The sequence below is a fragment of the Actinia tenebrosa genome, unplaced genomic scaffold (assembly GCF_029948245.1).
Source record: "Actinia tenebrosa isolate PJP-AT-01 unplaced genomic scaffold, QUT_ActTen_1.0 PGA_scaffold9__36_contigs__length_13948895, whole genome shotgun sequence".
Classification (NCBI taxonomy): Eukaryota; Metazoa; Cnidaria; class Anthozoa; order Actiniaria; family Actiniidae; genus Actinia; species Actinia tenebrosa.
Genome location: NW_028292586.1, coordinates 7,832,028 through 7,852,334, shown reverse-complemented (window position 1 = coordinate 7,852,334; position 20,307 = coordinate 7,832,028). Strand labels below are relative to the sequence as shown.

Genomic DNA, 20,307 nt, shown 5'->3' with positions numbered 1-20,307 from the left:
TAGCATACGTTCATCAATGTATGCTGATACGTGAAAACGAAATAAGAAAATTACCTAAAACATAGTATATATATATATATATACCTATAATATATTTGGAATCAAACACCCATGTACTCTTAAGTATAAGGTGCCAAATAAAATTGTATTGTATTGTATTGTATAGCATAGCCTCTACCGCGGTACTAGAGAAAAACGTTTGCGCATGCGTTCCTTTCAAATTGTTTTCATAGAATCTGAAGAGTTTTAGTGAAAACAAAAATATTAGTTTTCTCCGAGTATACAAAAATTTTGAGTATAGTTTTGTAACACCAAGATAATTGCTGGGATACCTGTGGTATACCAGCTATAAAATGCCTTTGTTTTTTACTGGGATACCTGTGGATCACAGTCATAAAATGTCTTTGTTTTTTTTTTTTTTTTTTTTTTTTTGTTTTCCTGTCTTCTCCACAACAAAATGGGAAAGTTGCGCAATAGTACCCAGGGGTCTTCAGGAACTTACCCAAGAGACCTTTGCGGGTATCTGCTATAGGGTTCCCATCTATACTCCAATCAATTATCATGTATCAGATGTTAATCAATGTCACTATGTTGTCAAGTAATTGTGAGAGGGCGGAGCTAGCAGACCACGTGGCAGAGGTTTATGTCTACGCATGCTCTATTTTGTTGACTGCTGTAATTCAAGACAGCCGAACTAGAAATATTAATTTATGAATTTCGTAAGCAAGGATTTCAAGGCAAGAAGATACCGATGGCTTCGAAGCGATTATTTCTAAGAATTTTCAATGAACTTCATGAGCAATAGCTTGTTTTGGTTTACTCTTCATGATTCATCTACTCGAACAGTATTTTATGCACGAACGAGCGAAGATCGATAAGGAGAACATGGTTTCAAAAGTCAGAATTTATACGATAAGCGATACTGCAAATTCATTCAGCATAACAATATAGATATTCTCTTATAGCCTACATTTATGTATTTATATTAACTGTTTTGGCTTCAAAGTCTACTCACAAAGGAACATGAGGTACATAGCAATATTTATTTTAAGATTCTAGTTGATTTAAGAAGCAAAATAAATAATTTGCTAAGCACATTCCAGGGTTTGATCTTTGCCGTTCGAAGCGTTATGATCTCCTTTAATTTTTCTTCAAAAAAAATGGTGATTCATTAAAAAATATCGATAAATTATAAAATTATAAAATGTAAAGCAATTATGAGAGAGGTCTGGAGCAAATATTAGCCCGTATTTACGTTTTAAATGAAGCATTTTGATTTTAAAGCGAGCTATACAATGCCCGTGCAAATGTGCACGTTTATGCTCGAACAACAATCTAATTACGTATGCCAAAATCCGGACCGGAACTGGAATTGCAGTTCCAAATTGAGTTATCTATCAGGGACCGGTTCCTAGAAATCCGGATAACTTTATCCTAGGATAAGTGCTATCCTAGGGATAAATTCCCTATCCGAGGGATAACTATCCAAGGGATAAAATTCGGTTCTTGAAAGCAGTATTTATCTCAGGGATAGTTATCCTACGGATAACTTTGCTATTCCTTGAATAAACCGGGGAAAAACCAGTTTTTGATGGCGGGAAAATTAAACGCGGCCGCGCTTTGTTTACATTATTGTTTACAATTGATGGCTACCTGTGGCTGATATATATGAAAATGAAAGGAATATAAAAATAAAAGAAAAGCCATTTTTGTGTCATTGTTTGATATAGTAACTCAAGTTAGACCGAAAGACCGAAAAAACACGATAGTATATTTAACGTGCAAAATCAATCTGTCCCCGTTAAAAGAAAACGAAAGCCAAACTTCACTACGGCCGAATTAAATTTATGAGTGGAAAACGTTGAAAACAACAAAGAAATATTGCAAAGTAAACTTACAAATGTAATCACCAACAAAAAGAAATCGGAGACATGGGAGTTGATTGTAAGCAAGGTAAGTTCAGTTGGGGTAGCGGAGCGGACAGTGACCGACATCAGACAAATGAAAGTCAATATTTAGCGGTGCAAAGAAGCAAACAGCGAGAGCAAAAAAGCAAGACGAGCGACCGGTGGTGGTCCACCAACTGCGGACCCATCTCCACTGAATGCCAAAATTATGGAAGTGTACCATGACACACCAGGGTTTTCTGGTCTTGCAGAAAGTTTCGAGTCAGGTAATTATAATCATAAATTCTCCATAATTATGTGATGCGATACAAGTGACGTTGCAGTGAATGCAGCGCCTGGCGAAATTAGGTAGCGGCCATTGCAAAGTACGATTTTTTCAAAATCACCCTATCCCCTATATGTACACACGGAGCGAATTTTCAAGAGTAAAGATAAGTATTCAAACCATTCCTCTGTATTAAAGAAGATTTTATTAAATGTGACCCGATAGTGTCTGTTTGAGAGACGACCGTGTGCTATTGGTGAAGGTTTCTATATGCATGTTGATATAAACCAATGAATTACTTATACTGAATTTGAATTTATACTTGAAACTATTTAAAACTGAAACTTATAAACACTTTATAAACAAATTGCGAACAATATGATATATATTAATAATTACAAATAATTATTATTTAATATGGAAGATGGAAGATTGGACCATTCTAAATAGACCCGTTTCGAATTCCAAATTACCGCTGTGTTAGCCTCGAGTTTATGCAGAATATTCACGTGTTCCAGTCAAGGTCCGTCGAGTTTCAAAGTGTTTGTATTGTTGAAGTTGTGCATTCTTTACTTTACTGTTGGTATTGTGAATATTTAAACACTGATACGAGGCTAACCCTGTGCAAATGAGTCTGTAATCAAGGAACACAGCGGTAATTTGGAATTCGGAACTAGACTATTTGCTCTATCCTTGAATGAAGTTATTTTAACAAAATCTTTTTGCAGAAAAAAAACTTGAATAGTTTATCTCCCTCTAATTTGCATTCATGTTAATCTTTCGCCTAGGGCTACCATCAGATGCCACAGTACTTCCATCTATTGAAATTGCTAATATCCCATCAGAGGAAGAATGTTCTGGTGTGGAATCGGTGAGTCCTGAAATATTCGTTCACAAGAAACTGCAAGCAAAGAAGGAAAAAAAAAAAAAAAAAAAAGAAGATAACCCAGGATGACGTACTTCCAGCCCAATATGAAAACCTATTAATTCAAAAAGAGATCTTTATCCTAAAGAAAATAAATTTAGAATTGGAGCTTCAACACTTAGGATATGACAACCAGGAAGTCACTTTAGATTGAGACACATACGTTATTTATGACAGAGTTGTAAATTATAATCATTGTGTATAACATACAAATGTCATCTCAAGCCTGCATGTAGATACAACTTTTATCTTCAAATGTTGAAATATGTAGTTCCAGAAATTATCCATACCCACCCCAAACAGAAATTTGGAATTTCCGAAGAGTGGGGGAGGTCAAAAAAAATTATAGAGTTTGTATTAAAGAAAATTGGAATTTCTGGGGGTAGGGGGGTGTCTTAAAAAAATTCCTCCGTGAGGGGGGTATGGATAATTTTTGGAACTTCACATTAGTATTTCACAATAATTTTTATATTGAGCACAGTGAAATCTAAAGTGACTTGCTAATGGTTATATCTCCAGGGCTCGAAATGGGATAACATTTTTGCCTGCCACAGTTTTTTGTTTTTGATGTGTGGAAAAAATTTTTACCTTCCATTCTATTTATTTCTTGGCTTTTCATGATCATTTAGGACTTCCAAATATTCAATGACCTGTTATTTGGCCATTGGCAGGCAGCTAATTCGAGCCCTGTATATAAGAACCTCTTTTTGAAAGATTAGTTTTTCCCTCAATTTTATTTATTTACTTTGAATTTTTTTCTAACCTTAAATTATATTATACTTATATTCTTATAATTATTCAATTTTTCAAGTATTGATTTGGAAATTCAAGTCTTGATTGGATTAATGAAACATTGTATTGTATTTTTTTTAAAAGTTTGATAACAGTGCTTAAAAATATTGTTGTTGCCGTCGTTTTGGTAAAGTCTTATAATTCATGGTGAGTTCTGTCAGAGTTCTTACCCACGCAAAGATTGGCTGTCGTCATTTTTTCAAATAAAGACATTCAATTGTCGTGTTATGGATGTACGCAAATGGTTGCTTTTAGCACTCCAAAAAGCTACTTATCCATTCCTTAAATAAATTGTATCAAGTATTTCCAAGAGTGTAGGTTGCATAAATAATATTTCTCAAATCACAAATTAAAGAATGTACTATCATAAATTTCTATTTAAGCATGTCATTTTGTGTAATTAATTTGTTTCATTTACAATGCAAGTTTTATTCAAGCAATGCACAGAATTGAATCATCTTTATTTTAAAGTTGTTGCACTTTTATAATGAAAAGGTGCTTTATAAGTAATATACTAAAGTGCAATTTCATTCAAATTCTATTGTTTTCTATTGTTTAATTAGCAATATTTACTACTAAATAGTGCAAAGTGTTGCACACTTTTAGTGTTTGTACTCTAACACTATTTCATACTATTTAGTAGTTAATGTTTCACGGATTAATCGTTTCCACTCTATATAGAAAGACGACTATTGGTAGCAAATGATATGACATATTTGACATATGATATTTACATGTCTGTAAATATTGAAGTTCATTATCTCAATTCCAAGCGGGATGAGGGGGGGGGGGGGGGGGTAAATAATTGTAGTAGTATAGGAAATCGCACGATCCCGAGTACAATTTGGGAATTAATAGACACGAGTAATGTTTTGAAAGTTCTTGTAATTCAAGAACTGTCAAAACATTACGAGTGTCTATTAATTCCAAATTGTACGAGAAGATCGTGCGATTTTTTGTTTATAGTTCACTCAACAAAATTTCAGTAAAAAATGCGAAGCGACGCCGTTTCCAGCTATACCAAACATTCAACCAGGTTTGTGTACTTTTTCGTATGTTTATGTTTATCGCTTTTTCTCTTAACGTTTCTATAGCATTTTCATCAAGAACTGCGAAACGACTGTCGGCCATTTTTACGCTCATACTTGCCGCTGTTGACATTGTTTTGACCGTGTTTCCATAGCGACTTAATTCGGTACTCCTACGGAGTGCAATTAACGCTATAATTGTACTCCTCTCGACCAATCAGAGTCGAGTAATTTTGTTGAGTGTACTATAAATCAAAAAATACCGATAAATTATAAAACGTAAAGCAATTATAAGAGAGGTTTTGAGCAAATATTATCCTGTATTTACGTTTTAAATGAAGTATTTTGATTTTAAAGCGAGCCGTGCCAATGTGCATGCTTTTAATTTAACACTGTCGTTCGAAATTTTGCAACTTTTTTTTACTTCTCCTTTGGCCCGGGCGGGGGGTACTACCACCCCAACTTGGGTAGGGGTGTGCCGCCAGGACCTCAAAACCCTGACCCTATCCCAGACCTAAAATTTTGATTTTACATACCCTACCCCAGACTAAAACTAAGAATTGTATACCCTATCCCAGACTAAAAGACGGTAAATACGGTTTTACAATCGATTGCAATCAATATTTACTAACGCTTTTATTGTTTTTGGTCGGCAGAAAGCGTAGCCTATTCGCCAGACAAAAACGACCAAATCGTTAACCCTATCCCAGACTGAAATGATACCCTATCCCAAACAAAATGTCAAAAAATGATACCCTACCCCAGACCCAAAAGCCGAAAAACCATACCCTATAGGGCGGCACATACCCGTATAGCAAATATAGGGGAGTACCCCCCCCCCCCCCCCCCGGGTCCTTTGGATTCTTAGAGACTCTGATACTAGTAAACCGTCCAAACCAGGGTCTAGTTTATCATTACTTTGAGACGTCGAAATACTTTATCAGTATATTTGGAAGCTGAAACAACTAAATCCTCCATGCATGTTGAAACCAGGTCCTCCAGGTCCTCCAGGTCCTCCAGGTCCTCCAGGTCCTCCAGGTATCCCAGCTTACCACCCCGGAACCAGGGTCTAGTTTATTAATAAAGACAATATGAGAAATACCCTTAAATTTCAAGAACTGACTTTAAGTTTTGCTATTTTGTGAAGTGCATTTGTCAAGCCAGTTTGAAAGTCAAATTTGCATATTTTTCAGCATGAAGACGTTTCGACTTACAGCCAATTCAAAAGATGTTGGCGTCAACCAACTCAAGCCTACGCGACTGGACCGAAAGGAACTCTGGGTAGCAATCATTGAAGCCGAGTTGACTCCATAATTTTATTTGACTAGTTATGCCTGGTTTACAGCACGAAACTTCGTAGGCGAGCGGGAAGTGTTAAAAGAGACGTTTTTTTAATGCCATCATATTTTGGAAATTGTGAACTGAATCATAACTACTTTGTTTTTTCCCTACAACCAAAGACATGCATTTGATGAATTGTTTCTCGCCATTATTATCTTATTACTAGCGGGAACAATTAATTCAGAACAAATATTTAACCGCTTCAGTGATGACACAAGCAATCTTAAATTTATCAGGCACTACTCCGGAAATGAGCAATCTTAAATTTATCAGACACTACTCCTGAAAGGAGCAGATGAATATTGCTTCCAGTGGTTTAGATATCTAAGTGGCTCAATAATTTTAAGAAGCCCAATTGGAATAGAGGATAGGCGCAGGCCTTAGAAGAATTAAGGTCATATACCAGTTGTTCAATCTCTGAAAGAGTCACATGTGTAAAAAACAAGGCTACGAGATATAGGAAACTTCAAGTAATCCAATGGTACAATACAATACAATTTTATTTGGCACCTTATACTAATAGTACATGAGTGTTTGATTCCAAATATATTATAGGTATACATATATACTATGTATTAGGTAATTTTCTTATTTCATTTTCACGTATCAGCATACATTGATGAATGTATGCTGATATGGCTCTTTGTAGAGTCGCTGATTTTGAATTGATTAAGAACATAAAACGACTGTCAGCGCTCATATTATTAAAATTGATGCTGGTGTTTTTTTCTATGACCTCTCTTAAGTCATTTCTATGAGAGTCATATAGTGGACACCAAACTAGAAAGTGTTTTTCGTTTTCTACTCCCGACTTACACACTGGGCAAATCCTATCATCGTAAATGAGATAAGGCCTCTTATACCTTCCCGTTTCTACTTCAAGCTTATGGTTGCTAATTCTTAATTTTGTAAGCGCCACTCTGTGCTTAATATTGGTGACTTGACTTAAATATTCTTCAAAGTTATAATCCGTTTTGAACTGACGAAAGACTCTGAGTTTATTTTTATGTCTGTCGTCTTTCCTTTCATCATTGTGGAGATTACTCCATAAAATTTGCCTCTCAATGTCATATATTCTTTGGGTTATTATTTTTCCATATTCATACCATCTTGGAGAAAGTTCATTTTGTTTCATCCAAATTATCCCCAATCCAAGTTGTTCTAAAGTAGTTTTAATGCTTATGATCCAAAAGGCTTTTTTAGTTTCATTTTTAATATCTTGGTAGACTTCGGCTGAAAGTTTTTTTGGGTGTAGTTCCGACTTTATAATTTTATGCCAGAATTTAAAGCTTCTACTGCATGCTTTGCATTTTAGCGGAAACCTTCCTGACTCAGCTCTGCATGCAAGGTTACTAGCATTCTTTGTCACCTTGAGGAGCATTTTGCAAAATTTCAAATGAACAAGTTGGTATGGCATACCAACAGAAAGAATAGTAGAATCATAATTTTTTCCAATACCAGAAAACATTCATTGAATGCATAAGCAATATGTAAAGCACTTTTAGGTATTACTTAGACTTGGAGCATACGTAGATGATGTTTTTTCTTATAAGAGTAAATGGTTTGAACCCAGGTGTTAAAGTTTGGTGTGAAATGTGGTTGTTCGGGTGAGCGTAGTCTTGAGAAAGACTGTTGTTGGACTGACGTTTCGACAACCTGAGCGGAAGTCATCTTCAGAGACCAGTGAGAAAATGAGAAAATTTGTCGTAACGTCAGTTACTACCAACAACAGTCTTTCTCAAGACTACACTCACCCGGACGATCACATTCCACACCAAACGATATTTTTCTTCTTAAGAAGAACAAGACACAAAAATATTCCGCTTAATTAAGGTCATTAATCGCATTCAAGTTGATTTCTCCCTGCTGACCAATTGGTGCAACATTCTCAAGAGCAAAAGAATTGGTACGAAATCTTCCTGAAAAAGGAATGACAAAGGTACATTTTGAAAACAAGTTTTTAAAATTCTGTCGATAAACTTCAGTGAAAACCAAATAGATAAAGAAGTTGTAGCAGCAACTCGATTCGGCCATGAATGTCACTGAGAAAAGTATATTCTCCATTACAACCGGTGATAAGCTTTCAAGTTTTTTAAAAGGTGAAAGGAAAATAACCACCGTAAAAGGTAAAAAACTAAGGAAGAAAAGGCTGACAATAACGGCAGACATTTTGAGAGCATTCTTGTTTTGACGCTCCCTCACAGAAGAAGTGTTCCCTGCTTGTCCTGGTACTGTAGTTCGTCGGAGCTTGAGAACAATGCGTAAGTAGAGGAAAGAGATGATAGGTAATGGGATTCCAATATATAAAGCAATTAGTACAAGATAATAAATTCTACGGTGTAGGATTGTTGTTACACCGATTCGTGTTAAATCCATGATGCATTTTATGGAATCTCCTGTCTTCACAAGCGTAAAAGTAATGAAATATGTACAAAACATGCCCAGAGAAAACATCCAGATCCCTGGAATGATGTACTTGAGTTTTCCTCTTCTCAAACCTCCTCTGAGTGGATGAACTACAGCGTAGAAGCGATCGAGAGCGATAAACACACAGCTGTAAATCGAAACACCTAAAGGAACGTATTGCAAGTAAGGTGCGAGCTTACAAAGAGCAAGTCCAAAGTCACCGTCAAACAGCGATATTCCTCGATAAAAGATGACATAGGAGATATGTCTTGGCATTGAGAATAAAGGAACGAGAAGGTCACTGACCGCCATGTTGACAATCAGAATATTGGTCGTACTTCTTAGTCGAATGTCTCTACTTGTTGCCCATACAATAAGCAGGTTACCAGTGAATGACACTACAAATAGGATGCAGTACAACATTACCTTAATGATCTTGTTAGGAAGAGTTTCTTGCGTAAATTCTGAAAAAGTCGCATTAGCAAGGAGAACTGTTGTATTCAAAGACATGGTGTGGGGAGTTGAGAGATGTCCAGTAACGCTGCTCACAGGTGACGTTTTCTTTTCTTTTCGTGGTGATTTTGGATACTAGTAAAAGTTACTGGTGAGAGAGTCGATTATGGATCACCTAATTTGTTCTTATCCTTGCCTTCGTACTGATCTAATAAGTAAGAAGTCGGGCAGCCTTGACATCCGCAGACTAACAAAACGGACATCAACGTCCGGTAGACCTGTTTTTTGTTGTTGTTGTTTGTTTTTGTTTTTTTTAATTTTTTTTATATATTTTTATTTTATATATATATATATATATTTTTTAATAAGCATATTTATATAAGTGAATGAATACCCGACGAATAATGATTATATAGGTAATTACCAGTAGAGATGGTTAAAGTGCCCAAACATGTCCCCTGAGGCACTCCATGGACCAATGGGAAAAAATAGAAAAAGAAACAGAAAAGGAACAAGAAAAACATTACGAGACAAAACATAGAATATTTTTCTAGTTTTAGATTTTGTATTTTGAAATTAATATTGAAAAAATATAGTGTTACCTGAACATATGGAGGCTCTGTCATTCATGAATATATATAGAAAAGAAATTCAATACATGTAATGTACCTTTTGAAATAACCAAAGATCTGTGCTTCATATTAAATTAAAGTGGCTCGACCCAGTTTTCAGAGTGCGCGGGTACTGGAATTGAAACGGCTATAACTTCCGTTACAGACTTAAGTTAAACGTGATTTTTCTCACGCTACACGGAAACAAAACTTTATACTGATGCTAGCTTGGTAGAGGTCGAAGCTTTTCTTGCATCGAAATCTTAATGTCCTGGATTTTACATTATGCCAATTATCTCGAAATCCAGTTGGAGAGTCGATTATTAAGGATAACTTAATATTATTATCCTTGCATATTTATCTAATAAGCATGAGAAGTCGGACAGCCCGTAGAATATTATTTATCTAGTTCAGTTTAGATAGGTATATTTTGAAATGTCTTCCGGTGCACCTGTTTTTATGAGCGCATAAGTGACAAAGCATGACACTCCATGAGGCACTCCATGGACCAATAGAAAAAAGATACAGAAAAAAGAAAGAGAAAAGAAACAAGAAAAACTAACCAGACAAAACGCAGAATATTTTATCTAGTTACTGTGGGAGCCAAATCGTAAAATATTTTTTGTTTGTTTTATGTTTTGTTGTTTGTTGTTTGTTGCTTGTTTGTTTTTTGTTTTTTGTTTGTTTTTTGTTTTTTGTTTCTGTTTTGTTTTGTTTTTTGTTTGTTTTTGTTTTTGTTTTGTTTTTGGTTGTTTTTTTGTTGTTGTTTGTTTGTTTGTTTTGTTTGTTTGTTGTTTTGTTTTTGTTTTGTTTTTTGTTTTGCTTGGTCTTGGTCTTGGTCTTGGTCTTAGTCTTGGTCTTGGTCTTAGTCTTGGTCTTGGTCTTGGTCTTGGTCTTGGTCTTGGTCTTGGTCTTGGTCTTGGTCTTGGTCTGGTCTTGGTCTTGGTCTTGGTCTTGGTCTTGGTCTTGGTCTTGGTCTTGGTCTTGGTCTTGGTCTTGGTCTTGGTCTTGGTCTTGGTCTTGGTCTTGGTCTTGGTCTTGGTCTTGGTCTTGGTCTTGGTCTTGGTCTTGGTCTTGGTCTTGGTCTTGGTCTTGGTCTTGGTCTTGGTCTTGGTCTTGGTCTTGGTCTTGGTCTTGGTCTTGGTCTTGGTCTTGGTCTTGGTCTTGGTCTTGGTCTTGGTCTTGGTCTTGGTCTTGGTCTTGGTCTTGGTCTTGGTCTTGGTCTTGGTCTTGGTCTTGGTCTTGGTCTTGGTCTTGGTCTTGGTCTTGGTCTTGGTCTTGGTCTTGGTCTTGGTCTTGGTCTTGGTCTTGGTCTTGGTCTTGGTCTTGGTCTTGGTCTTGGTCTTGGTCTTGGTCTTGGTCTTGGTCTTGGTCTTGGTCTTGGTCTTGGTCTTGGTCTTGGTCTTGGTCTTGGAGCAGCAGTAAGGGGGACTCGCGGTCACCATTCGGAATCGCCCGGGAATTATCCGTGTTTACGCACTAGCGTCCCCCGCGGGAATTACCCGTGTTCTGTTATGTGTTGCGCGAAGATTTCCTTACTGCTGCTATGTTTGCGAAGGTTAAAATATTTGTGTCGCAAACGGAGGATAAAATATTCCTTAGATATAGATGGACACCATCAAAAGCATTAGTAACAAGACTGTGCGCCGACTGCGAACTCAGGTGCTGGACCGCTTAGACGCCGACTTTGCCTTCACGACATTTATGGAGGGAGATACAGACGAGACGATGGACGAGGAAAGAGCAGAAAGGATAATTGACTTGATGCCCGAAGGTAATTACCGCCTGGAGTTGACGTTTATAAAGTATTTAGACGGCGAGTGGATAATAGAAAAGGGCAGGAATCCAATACGGGCGTCTGGCAAGAAGGACCTGTTCGTTTTAAACAAGGACACGCGTCCTGGGGCGCTGGTGGGCATCGACATGTTGTTCTACGAAGTTGCTTACCCGGTCACCGTGGTTATTTACGGTGCGTATGAAATTAAGAACCCGGACGTTAAGAAGCTCAAACCAATGCGGCATCCGGGTAACTGCGTGGGTAAGTTAGTTAGAGAGTTCTTCGAGGATTCCTCTAGGGGAGGTAAGCTTACGTTGAAGAGAAGAGAAGCCATCAGGAAATGGGAGCATGCTACTCGTAGGGCAGGAGCCACCATTGAAAACATCAAGAAGTTAGAGGTTGCTTTAGAAAGGCGCATACACGTGAAAGACATCACCGACGGCTTCATCTACTCCGGGACGCACAAGTATGGGGGCCGGGGTGCGCCTATCGTAATTTACCAGCATAACGCACATGCGTGGAGGGAGTTAAGGTTCCCAAAGAAGAAGGAGACGCGCGTTTACAAGGAGTCACCGCTTGCAGAACTAATGCACGAGAATTCCATTTGGTTAATGGACGCGGAGGGAAGTCAATTTATGACCCAAGACGGCACCTTGTATCGTCCTGAAGTGGAACAGCTGCGCATTCGAAGCGCCTGCGAGACTTTAGGAGAAGACTTCTCTGACGAAGTGCTTAGCAGTCGCAGTTTGGACTTCTTAGCCGCAAAGAAAAGAAACGGGTGGAAATCCACACCGGAGGAGTTCAAAGATATAGCTAAAGCTTGTGTAGAACACGGCCACGGTGGTCTGTGGAACATGGAGTACGATGAAGACGAATACGTGTCGCTGGATATGAAACATTGTTACCCCGCAAGCTTCAAAGGCCTAGGAGATCGTAAGAAATATTACGACCGTTACGGACATCCAGATTCACAGTTCTTTCGTGTTGCGTTGGATGGTCGCTACGACGCCCCAGCAACGGGGTTTGTACGGTTGACCACCTGGAAATTAGCAGCGGGTTTGCACCCCATAATCTATGCGTGGTACGGGAAGCACCTGCAGGAGAAAGAATGGATACCGGTGCCCCTATTGAAGTTCTTTGAAGAGCGCAAGCTTTTAAAATACACGGCGCATGAAGCCATACTCTGCCACAGCGCCTTTACGCAGTGGTTGCCGGAGCATAACCCCACAGCGCGCGTGGTCATAGTAAAATTCACGCAGGGCGCTAAGGAGGGAGAGAAACACATGCAGCGGCGCCTGATAACGGACGAAGGCGAGCTAAGCTTCCTCATCAAGCGCGCGCATGACAAAGGAACGATGGTATCTGTGGAGAAATGGGATTACATGGTCGACGATAAACTACACGAATGGAATGCGTTATGCTACTACCAGGACCACAGACCGCAGTATTACCATCTGCGTGCCAGCATGCTCGCATATGCGCATGTAAACCTTCTCGCAATGCTCCTGCGGTTTGACAAAGAAGACGTGCCGCGTGTGGCCACGGATTCCTTGTACGTGAAACCACACGTGTTGGAAAAGATGAAAGAATTCTACACCGACGACGAACTCGCAGAAAGTGGCCAATGGCGCGTCAAAGATGAGGAGATAAAAGCCTGGAGAGCACGTGTGGAGTATCACGGCGAGCATACTAAAGGCACCGTAACGCCTACCAAAGAGCCACTGCCCTCAGTTGCCGACCCCATTTCCTACCAACGCTTCTCTTACCTCTACGGTACGGGAGGCAGCGGTAAGACGACGCGTGTGTTAGAACTCTTTCCTAAGATAAAGGTGCTAACTCCAACGCATCGTTTGGAAAGAGAACTCTGCGAAATGGGCCACGACGCTCAAACGTACCACAGCTTCTTTCGTTGGAATGGCCAAAAGTGGGTACCAGAAGCCATCCACGACATACCTCCGGTGATACTTTGGGATGAGATTTGCACCGTACCTTTGGAAATCCTGCAGGAGTTCGTAGACTTCCTCCGCGGGAAATGTCAAGTAATATTCGCCGGAGATCCCTGCCAGCCTCCTCCAATAGCCGGAGAGATGCCCCACGAATGGCTAAAGGGGTTCGTAGACCATGCGGAGGAAATTAACACCGACTACCGCAGCAAGGATCAAGTAAGGAACCTGAAAGCGGAATTAAGGGGGCTCAGTGACGCCGACCAATGCAAGACGCTGCGCAAACGTGTACGAGCGAAGTCCTACGAGGACTTCCTTTACACATGGCATCCAAAGGATCTGGTGCTGAGCAGCAAACGCGCGGCACAATCTCGCATACAGAAAGACTTACTCAAAATACACCAAGAGCGCTTCCCTACACATCCCGTGCCTGTTTGTTATAAACCCCACGACACCCGCATGCAAAAAAGAGACGTCTGGGTACCTGGCACCGACATCCAACTGCAGAACGCAGTAACGCATGACAAAGCCTGGGTACCCATAGAAAAGGTGGAAAGAATTACCTCCCATCCAGATTGGCGCTTGGGCTATTGCATGACAGTCCACAGCGCGCAAGGGCTTACCATAAAAGAAACGCTGTGGATCATAGACCAGCGGCTGTGTTGGAGCAACCTTATCTACACCGCCGTAAGCCGCGTAGAATATGCCAAGCAACTAAAAAGAGCCTGGGGGCCGCAACTGCGTTACGACCGCACCCCCGAAGACGTAGCCAAAGAGAACATTGCTAAGAAACTCCTTCGCTACAAGCGGCACGACGAAGAAAAAAATATGACGTTCGACCTATGCGTGGACGACGTCTATAAGAAAGGGGCAAGGTGTGCCAAGTGTAACATACCTCTACTATGGAGGTTTGACCCAAATGACGATCAGCAGTTCTCCGTGGATCGCATAAATAATAAACGCGGGCATTGCAGGGGTAACGTGAGACTGACATGCCTAGAGTGTAATCGGGCGCGTGGAGCAGCACTACTCTGAGTCTTTGGGGACTATGAGCAGTTCTTCCTTGACAAATCCGCGACTTGGGCCATTTAGGTAATACAACACGGGCTGCCCTTCCTTGGTGACGGACTTCGAAATCTCATACGTTTCCAGGGACCAGTTAGGATCCGTGGCTCTCTTACTGCCACCTTCGAGTTCCCCCGGCTGATAGAGGTATCTGACCACTATGTCGCGGGGGAGCTTTTTTTCCTTCAGTCCGACCGCCCTTGAACTTCTGACGTAGGACTTGTGTTCCACGTGTTTCTTTTTTATGGCATCCTTGGGTTTCATTCCCGTAGCCCTGGCCGCCTCGTTATTTAAAGCCGCGACGACCTGGGGGAGCCTCTGGGTCCATTCCCTGTTGCGTTTGGAGGGATCTTCCAGCTCTTTCCAATACTGGTACCCAAAGAGGCGCTCGGCCAGGGTCTTATTGAATCTTTCGACAATGCTCTGACCCCTGTGGTACTCAGCTTCGGCTCTCCTAATCTTAGTGCTGTGGTCTTTCAGGGTCTTAGTAATCACGCCCATAAACTCCGTCCCCGCATCCACCTGCAGCAGCTTAGGCCATTTCAAGACGCGCTTATAAATCCTACCTAGGGCTTCTGCGACTTCTCCAGAATCCTTGCTGGTTATGGATTCGGCGTCCTTATATCTGCTTGCGATATCAACTACGGTCAAAGCGTATCTATAGGTCTTTCTTCTCACCTTGTCGTGCGGTAAGAAAAGCAAATCCGCCTGATGAACTTCATTGGGGGTATTTACGGTGAAGCTGGGCCTGGGAATGTACTTAGGCACGGGAAGATAGACCTGCCAGAGGGTTTGTTTTCTTAGCCAGTTCTTAGCCGTTTCTTCTGATACCCTGGCCGCGGCTGCAAGTTTCTTGATAGCTGACGCTCCTTTCCAATAGCCCTCAGGTCCATAGTAAATCCTTTTAAGTTTGTCCTCTACGCGGCCCATTATATGAATTCCAAAACAAGATTGATCTTGCGTCCGTTGAAATCCACCGTCTTTCCGTCCACTTTGATGGTGATGTTTATGCTTTCTACCAAATTAGACAAATCATAGCTCAAAGAAATGGGAGTGTATTCTACTGGGTCAAATGGATTACCTTTGGGTAGAAACTTGGACATAAGAGAAGACTTTTCTCCATTGTTGTAACTATTGACCAAGTCGCAATAGACTTCGTAAGAGGATGCGACTTTCCATTTCACAGGTATGGCTGTGTCGGTAATTGTCTTGCCCGAGGCACATAATAAAGATCCCAATGGGTCAAGCTTTCCAAAAGTTACTGAATAATTTGACATATTATGTTTGAGGGTCATTTCGTGCGGCAATCCTGTGGTAAGAGTATAACCGTGTTTTGCTAATTCCTTGGCCAGCGTGATTGGTGTGTAATGTCCATCGGGCAGCAATACGGCTTGATAGTTAGATCCTCCTGTATGCTCAGTGACTATGCCCCTAATCAGGTTATACCAAGAATTGTACAAAGAGCAACTTATGAGCCGAACCTTATGGGCTTTGATGGGAGGATTCAAGTAAGTGGTAAATTCATTCTTGTCGCTTTCCAAAAAGACAATCATATATTTCAGGAAACACAGTTTCCTTCGTTAGAGCAGATACGCCAAAGCTACGCCTCCTGCCAGCCCTGCGACTCCTACGAAGACCAACTCATTGTCTTTTTGTTTCTTAGAAGGCTGGTAGTAATTCTTAAACTGAGGCTTTCTTAACCCCGTCGATGCCGCGGGGTGTGCCTGTGCATAGAGCTTAAAGGCGTAGTCTGTATTTTCAAAGTTCTTGTCTGCCTGCATTTTGTCTTGGTAGTTCTTGTCCAACCAATCCCTGTAAGCTTGTCTTTTTTCATTCCAAGCCGCCACGTCCCTTTGATATTTCTCCAGCGCTAAGTCGTGCCTCTTCCTTTCGGCGGCCAAATCTCCGCTTTTGTCGCCTCTAACTAATCTATCCAAATACTGACCACCATAATTAGCTCCAGTGAATGCTAAAGCTGCAATAACTCCACCTGCGACCACGCTAGCCATTATATATTAGAAAATCACAGGGATTTTTACACCGTTGGCAGGTACTTTTCCTTCTGTAGGTAATTTCTTAGCATAATGGCCCCGCATACAGCAGCGGTCATCTTAGCAAAGTTACTCAGGTTTTTGCTTGGGTCCTCAGTAAGGTCCTCCTTTAGGACTTTTTTACCTACCCAGCCAATACCGGCGATGATGGAGGTTGTGATAGCAGCTTCTTCAACAGTTTTCAATAACGCGGTTGACATTATATTACAAAGCGAGAAGGTTATTACTCCATTTCAGGGATCTTACTTTTTCTAACAGCCGGTTCCGCAGGTGCGTAATATGTTGGTGGTTCTACCTTTTTCGTTGCCCGCCATTGTAAGTAGAGGCTGCCTGCTGCTATAGCAACTCCTAATGCGCCAATGACGTACCCAGGATTAATAAAGGATTCCTCTTCTTTTTCCTCCACCTTTTCCTCTTTCTTTGCTTTGTTCTTCCTGTTCATCTCCGCGAGCTTCTTTCCGGCAGCAACTCTGCCTGGAGATTTAGCCTTGGTAATCTTCTGCTCCTCTTGGGGCTGCTCTACCTTCGACTCTGGTTCACTCATTTATATCTAAGGACTTGAAGGACTTGATAAGTACTTGAGAGTGACTTAAGGACGACTTGGAAATAACCTGGGCGCGACCTGACCAAGTACTTAGGGATGACTTAACTAGGTACTTGAGGCGACTTGATCAGGTACCTCAGCAAGTGCTGCCTGGAAGACCTTTTCGACTTCTCTGTCCTTTTTGAAGTCCTTCCAAGAGGCACCAAAGGTGCCCGCAAGTTCCTTCAAGTCGACGTGCTGAGCTACGTGCAAAGCCGCAGAGGCGACCGCCATTAACTTACCGCACTTCAAAGACAACCACCCGCAGGTTATCTTAAGTTCTTGGGCGATGACATAGTCCTCGCTTATGTCCTTCCGTAGTTGCTCCACGTCGTCTATGGGCAGCGCAAGTCCGAGAAGCTTGGTGGCAAGTCGGATAGCGGAATCTGCTACGGCGTCCGTGGTCTTACTTGCAAGGGCAGCCTCGTACCTTTTATGGAACTTGTTAACTTCCTCTTCCGACAACTTATTAACCTGCTCATGGGTAAGTTCCTTGCCTATCATTTCTTTACACTTTCCAGATGACACAAGGATGTTGAGTTGTTCCTTGAGGTTACTTTCGTCTAACTGTGTGGGGACTTCATCTAAGAGCTGCTCAATGTCCATATATCTTTATGGAATACGGAAACCTCAAAGAGAAGATCATCTTGGAATGTTGGTGCGTCTTTAGATGCCGCATGTATTCATGCAACTGTTCCTTGGATATCTCACCGCCGTAGTCGCTTAAGATGGTTTCCAGGTCAGACTTGCTCGGCGTATAAAATACTACGAGAGAGCCTATGTTTTCCCTGAAGGGTTTAGAGACGCTGGTAAGCTGCTGCGATAGCAACCAAACGCTGATATTGTCATGCCTACCGCTGAAGGCAAGTTTAACGAGCTCGGAAGTGCGTCTTTTTACATCGTCTCCGCAGGCGATGTCATCCAGTATGAGGAGTGTCTGTGTATCTTTAGGGAATTGTTTGTGCCAGAACTTAAGGTGGCTGGATAACTCATTAGGGTCTAAGATGTCCACAAAGAAGTCGTCATCTTTCACTCCTACGCCCGTCCAGGTGCGGTTGTTCACGTAGGTGGGGCAAAGCAGCACGACGTAGTCAAATCGGTATCTAAAGGGTCCCAATAGCTGCTCTACTACGAACTGGGTCTTTCCACAGCCGGTGGGTCCTACTATCAGAGCGTTACAAGGCATGTGATCTGGATTCATTTATATTTTAGAAAATCACAGGGATTTTCACTAGATATATAGATGGAGCCGGTGGAAGCAGTGCAAAGAATTGTCGCCGACGCAAAAGATAAAAGAGACACCATAGAAATGCAAAGGGAGGAGATAGACCGGTTAAAAGAGCGCGTGCAGGAGTTGTACGATGAAATGTGCGGTCTGAAGCGCGCGGAAAGGTTTGGTGCGCTGATAACAATGGCCGGCTGGGCAAAAGAGTCCATTAAGGACTTTATGCGGTATCCCATATAAGGGCTATTAAATCCTTATTATATATGGAGTGTGAGCGGTGTAACAAGGAGTTCAGCAGCAAGCAAATGTTAAAATACCATGTCGAAAAGAAGGTGTGCGCTAAGAAGGCACGCGAAAGGCGTTGTAAGGAGTGTAATCGCCTCTTTAGCAGCGCGCAGATGTTGGATTACCACGTGGATAACCGCGTTTGCCTAAAGAACGTATGTGAGCGCTGTGAGGAGGACAAGAACGACGAATGGCATCGACATCGGTGCCGCGGCAATTACGACCTGCTGAGCGTGGCTTGCGAGGAGCACGGCGACGTTGCTGCACGATGTTGCCCAAAGGAAACCCAAAGGAAGTTAACGCGCCGGAAGAAGGAAATTGACCAGCGCTTTGCGGAGTTTGACTGCGTCGAAGGCGTAAGGTGGGAAAACAGGGAACATTGGGAGGCAACTTGTGAGCGCTGCGGCTGTCAAAGAAGTGACCAACATATTTGGCAGTGCCTCTACGACGGTCAAGGCGGCTTTAAGGAGTACTTAGATCGCTTCGAAGCTTGGCATGCCGGCAATGAGGCGGCAAGGAAAGCCCGTAATGATTAGTAGGCGGCTTAAAATAGTAAAGTAGGGTTTGTGCAAAGAGTCTCAAATCCCATTCTTATTTTTATTTATTATTATTAAGGATAATGAATAATAATAAATAAAAATAAAGACCCCTTTTAAGGGCGCTTGCATAATCTAATAATAATAAATAAAGATAAGAACCCCTTTTGAAGCGCCTTGCGGTATATGCTAGCCTACGCAGCAGCCTTCTTAGCCTTTCAATATATGGACTGTATTACGTGCGAAGCATCCAACGACTGTATAATCCCTAAAGTCCGCGAAGTCATCCGGGAAGTTATCCAAGAGCGCGCGGACCAACCGCAGAAAATCGTTAAAAAAAAGCAGTCCTCTTCGCAGAGGAAAGGTACGACTGCCTCTACTGCCGCCGCGTCTACTTAGGCCGCGACTTTACCGACCACTGGTGCCGCGCCGATCCTAAAGCGCGCAGAACCGTTGCCGACGCTTTGTTCCACGTTACGAGCAAATGGGCGAAGGAGTAACGCGCCTTTCGACGTCGAACTTCCAACGGCCGCCCTGCTTACCATGCGATCGCAGGTGGGTAAATTCCTCGCCTTGGATTACGTAGCGTACGCAGTCAGGCGCCCACAGCGAGTATTCTACGCCGTCACGTCTGAGGACCAGCCGCAAACGGTTGATATCCTCGAATACAACGTAATTTTTTATTTCGTATGCGACACCTTCCAATAGATCACGCCAGTGCACCTGCTGAATTATCGTCATTATATCTATGAAATATCTTTAAATGTGTTGACCGCGTTTGTGCGCTTTTGAAACGCTTGCAGCAGCGGCCGCAGGGCAGACGAATACCGCGCTCATATTCCATGATGGCGCGGCAAATGTAATCGTAGTCGTTGCTAATTATTACCTTATACCCATTTCTTTCATATTCGCGCAGCAGCAGACGCTGATCCTCAGATAATACCCCGCTGCCTTTTGGGGTCTTCAGCTCGATGCAGAAACCGCGGTACCGTAAATGCGCATTCAGGATGAGCAGGTCGGGTTGCCCTCGCTGATATCCTTTCTGCCAGCACTTTATGCGTTTACCGTCCGAGTCCTGCAGTTCGCCTAGACCAGGGGTCACAAGCATTTGGGG

At 41.7% G+C, this 20,307-nt stretch overlaps 1 protein-coding gene and 1 pseudogene across 1 annotated transcript; one reads left to right on the top strand and one right to left on the bottom strand.

Annotated features, from left to right (window-relative positions):
• Window positions 1-1,023: 1,023 nt before the first annotated feature.
• Window positions 1,024-3,251, top strand: LOC116288283 (uncharacterized; annotated as a pseudogene).
• Window positions 3,252-8,082: 4,831 nt separating this feature from the next.
• On the bottom strand, window positions 8,083-9,174 carry LOC148904680 (cholecystokinin receptor type A-like). Its single transcript, XM_089024467.1, has 2 exons — window positions 8,757-9,174; window positions 8,083-8,177 (listed from the first exon to the last, which is right to left on the bottom strand). The coding sequence occupies exons 1-2, from the start codon at window positions 9,172-9,174 to the stop codon at window positions 8,083-8,085; spliced, it is 513 nt and encodes a 170-aa protein (XP_088880593.1).
• Window positions 9,175-20,307: the final 11,133 nt, after the last annotated feature.

Bases quoted from the DNA above. Each gene is read 5' to 3' on its own strand.
- LOC148904680 (XM_089024467.1), bottom strand. From the start codon at position 9,174: ATGTCTTTGAATACAACAGTTCTCCTTGCTAATGCGACTTTTTCAGAA. The intron at 8,178-8,756 runs GTTTGAGAAGAG...TTCCTTTTTCAG, and splicing joins AGTTCATCCACTCAGAGGAG to GAAGATTTCGTACCAATTCT.